General features: G+C 58.8%; 1 protein-coding gene across 1 annotated transcript; it reads right to left on the reverse strand.

Annotated features, from left to right (window-relative positions):
- Positions 1–547: 547 nt before the first annotated feature.
- On the reverse strand, positions 548–3356 carry LOC104527252 (PHD finger protein 7). Its single transcript, XM_029085689.1, has 7 exons — positions 3305–3356; positions 2874–2965; positions 2291–2415; positions 1804–2070; positions 1481–1594; positions 1185–1345; positions 548–1071 (listed from the first exon to the last, which is right to left on the reverse strand). The coding sequence occupies exons 1-7, from the start codon at positions 3354–3356 to the stop codon at positions 548–550; spliced, it is 1335 nt and encodes a 444-aa protein (XP_028941522.1).
- Between the last annotated feature and the right edge of the window lie 71 nt (positions 3357–3427).

The raw sequence follows: 3427 nt of genomic DNA on the forward strand, positions 1-3427 counted from the left end.
CCCAAGTCCAATGCCATCCTCACCACCAGCCCAACAGCGCTACCACCGCTCCCCAGGACGTGCCAGGACACTAGGGCCCAGTCAGGGCAACCTGGGCAAGGCTGCCCTCCCTGGGGCAGAGAGTGTCTGGGGGGACAGTAGTACTGGGTCCAGACGTGGGGAAGAGCTGTCGCAGGGGACCGGGGAAGGGGCAGAGAAGGTGGGTGCAGACAGGGCTCAGGTGCATGTGAACATCCCACCAAGGGAAAGCACTTCTCCGCAGTGACCCTGAACAGCAGCCTCCCAGGGCCAGCAGGGTTTGAAGAACATGGTCAAGGTGCTGAGCGGCTGACCAAGGCCAGCCCATAGGGAGGAAGGTCTGGGGAAGGCGCTGCAGACCCTGGGGGACAAGACACCTGCCAGTCCTGTCCCTTAATGCTGGGCTTGAGAAAGGCAGAGGAGGATGATCAACGAAAGAGCATGGGATTTCCCAGAGCAGATGGGATGAGAAGCCAACTTTATTGTGCTAGGGGAAGGTGGCCAGCACCTAGGGCTGGTGCATGACTGGTCAGCAGCATCTTCCAGGCCGGCTGTACAGCTTTTGTGCCTGACGTTGTAACCGCCAGTGGTGTCGGATCTGCTCTGGTCCAGGGTGGCTGAAGCGGCTGCTGCTTTTGAGTGCCAGAGCATCACGGGACAGCCCCAATGCTGCCTCCCTGGTGGAGCTGGAGCTGCTCCTCTTGAGCACCAGAGCGTCAAGGAACAGTCCCAACGTCACATGCCAGGCAGTACTGGAGCTACTGGGCTCAGCACTTGGGGCTTGCTCATGGCTGCTCCCATGGTGTTTTCCAGGCCGGCTGTACGGCTTTTGTGCTCGCTGTTGTAACCGCCAGCAGTGTCGTATCCGGTCTGGTCCAGGTTGGCTGGAGCGGCTGCTGCTTTCAGGCCCCGAGGAGGGGTGGAATGGCCCCAGTGATACCTGAGCGATGGTGCTGGGCCTACTGCTCTCATACGCAAGGGAGCCATGGGGCGGCCCTGATGCCACCTGGCTGGTGGAGCTGGGGCTGGCAAGCTCTGAATTGTCACTGGAGGCTGTGAGGGGAGGCAGGAAGGTCAGCAGCATGGCCACCCAACCCCGGGGCAGGAAGGGCCATTGTGGTTCCCTGGAGCCAAGCCTACCTTGACCCCCTGCTACCAGGCCTAGCCTGGCCTCAGTCCAGGAGCACCCAGATGTTTTTGCCTCTTATCAGTGCCCAGGCCAGTGCAGCTGTCACACTCCCAGGTGGTTGCACAGCTCCTCAAGTACGAGCAGTGTCGGTGGGTGCCTTCAGCAGCACAGGAGCTGCACAGGAGCAGTTGCCAAGGCCTGTGGAAGAAAACAGTCTGCTGATTGTGAGGACAAAGTGATGCAGGCAAGACATTGCCCAGCAGAGCCCTTGTTCCTCTTGTGAGGAGATTGAGATCTTGTGCAGAGCCCTAGACTGCTGCTTTGGCACCTTACCCCTCTTCCTCTGCCTGCTCCCTGCCTCCCGGACAAAGGCATTTGCTGGCATTGCAGAGGCTGTGCCTTTGATATACCAGCTCAAATGCTTCATCGCTCTCCCATGATGGTTGTCTGCTGGAGAAGGAAACAAAAGTGTTGAGCCTCTGCTGCCCCAGTATCAGGCAGATCCAGGTCGTCCCTGCTCTTCACCCCCACCACAATTTCCAGCTCCTCCATGAAGCTGAGGATAAGAGTCAGGGGATAGCAGAAGGCCAGGGCAGTCCCTGGCCTGGCACCACGCTTGCGCCTGACGACTTGTGAGTTGGGAAGAAAAAAACAACCTCTTGGAGATTTGAATCCCCATGTTGAGCATTTCCTTCACAAACTGATCTTCATTTTGGCAATGCAGGCAGTGGAAGCTGGCACCAGCATGGATAGCCTTTTTCTGGATGCAGTTCTGGTGGAACCAGGCATGCTGGCATGCTGGGCACACCATGGTGCGGTAGGACTTTTTGTCTTCCACAAGGTCCAGGCAGATGATGCAGGTGCTGTTCTGCTCTGGGGTGGCTTGCACTGTCTGTTCTGGGCAGTGCTGCCAGCAGAAGGACCTAGGGGGTAGATAGAAGGGGTAGGTGAGGTGGGGTGAGGTGAGAAGTGCTGAGTCCTTTCCTGGTGATGGTGAGGAGGGTAGAGGAGCTATGAAGGAGCCCCAGACCTCTGGCTCTGGCTGTGGCAGGTTGCTGGGAAGTGTCCCTGTGGGTTCTTCACTTGCTGGCCAGAGGGGTTTGAAGATGAGGAGGCTCCTGCACGAGGGCTGGCAGCCGTTACCTGTACGGCTCAAAGAACTGGGTGACACATTCACCCTCTGAGGCACAGGGGAGATGGAAACTGTGGTTGCACCCTTTCTCCTGGCAGATGATGGCAGCACCCATCTTGCCACAAACGAAGCAGCACTGGAAAGAGCACAACACCCTCCCTCAGCAGCAGGCTGCATGGCTGGCCCCATGTCTTTCAGCGCAGGGTGCAGGTGGTGGGCACTACTGGCTCACACTCCACAGATCTGCCTGGCACATGAGGCTTTTGCCTGTGCCAGAGCCTCTGTGGAGCTAATGGGAGGAGGCATTTGTCCCAGAGCTGGTGGAAGGGCTGGGATGTCCTTCCTCGTGTCCAGGAGGAGCTCCCTGCAAGCCTCTCATGGTGCAAACCTCCCTGCTCTTGACAGGTCCTCACCTTCTGGGCTGCCACCTGGATTGTGCACCTGGTGTCCGCCACAGGAAAGCCCTTCCTGCTCCCTTGTGGAAGAAGATCTCTGGCAAAAAGTTGCAGAACACAAAAGGCCGGGAGCTCATTAGGTCAGCAAGGAAGGTGCCATCCCTCGCAGGAAGCTGGAGGGAGCCCCAGGAGAACTCACCAGGCAATATGTGTGGGCACAGAGCCCTTTTTTCACTCTTTTGCGCCCACAGATATCTGGGTCCACCTCTGCCTGGCCACACAGCATGCACGCTGGAGGGGAGAGAGCAAATGCTGCTGGGAACGAGCACCTCTGCGGGGCTAGGGGAAGTGTCCCTGCAGGACCAGCCCCAAGGCCTTCTGTCCCTGCCTTGCTGGCTGAAGGGCAGGGCTAGGGTCTTTGGAGAAGAAGGGGCAGAGCAGACACAGCAGGCCCAGCAGGTGCCCACAGCCCAGCTTAGGCCCCACTTGCTGAGGAGAGGAGGCGCTTTGCACTGGGGCAGTTCGGGAGCTCCTGCCTTCCCCTTGCATGGGTCTCGTCTGCAGGAAAGGCTGCCCCGACACCTGCTCTGCCAGCCATGGGGAGCTGTGGGGAGGGGCACTTTGTCTCACTTTGCTCCCTCGAGCCAAGGTCTGGCTGCTTCATTGCAAACATGGTGCACATCGACGGTGAGCGCTTGGAGAACCTCTGCCCCAGCAGTGCGGGTGTTATAAGTAATACAGACAAAGAGTCCG

This window comes from Antrostomus carolinensis, unplaced genomic scaffold, assembly GCF_000700745.2.
Source record: "Antrostomus carolinensis isolate BGI_N321 unplaced genomic scaffold, ASM70074v2 scaffold26816, whole genome shotgun sequence".
NCBI lineage: Eukaryota > Metazoa > Chordata > Aves > Caprimulgiformes > Caprimulgidae > Antrostomus > Antrostomus carolinensis.

Coding starts and splice junctions, on each gene's coding strand:
- LOC104527252 (XM_029085689.1), bottom strand. CDS start 3,356: ATGTGCACCATGTTTGCAATGAAGCAGCCAGACCTTGGCTCGAGGGAG. Junction 2,966..3,304: donor CCTTGGCTCGAGGGAGCAAA/GTGAGACAAAGT, acceptor TCTCCCCTCCAG/CGTGCATGCTGTGTGGCCAG. Junction 2,071..2,290: donor CAGTTCTTTGAGCCGTACAG/GTAACGGCTGCC, acceptor TCTACCCCCTAG/GTCCTTCTGCTGGCAGCACT.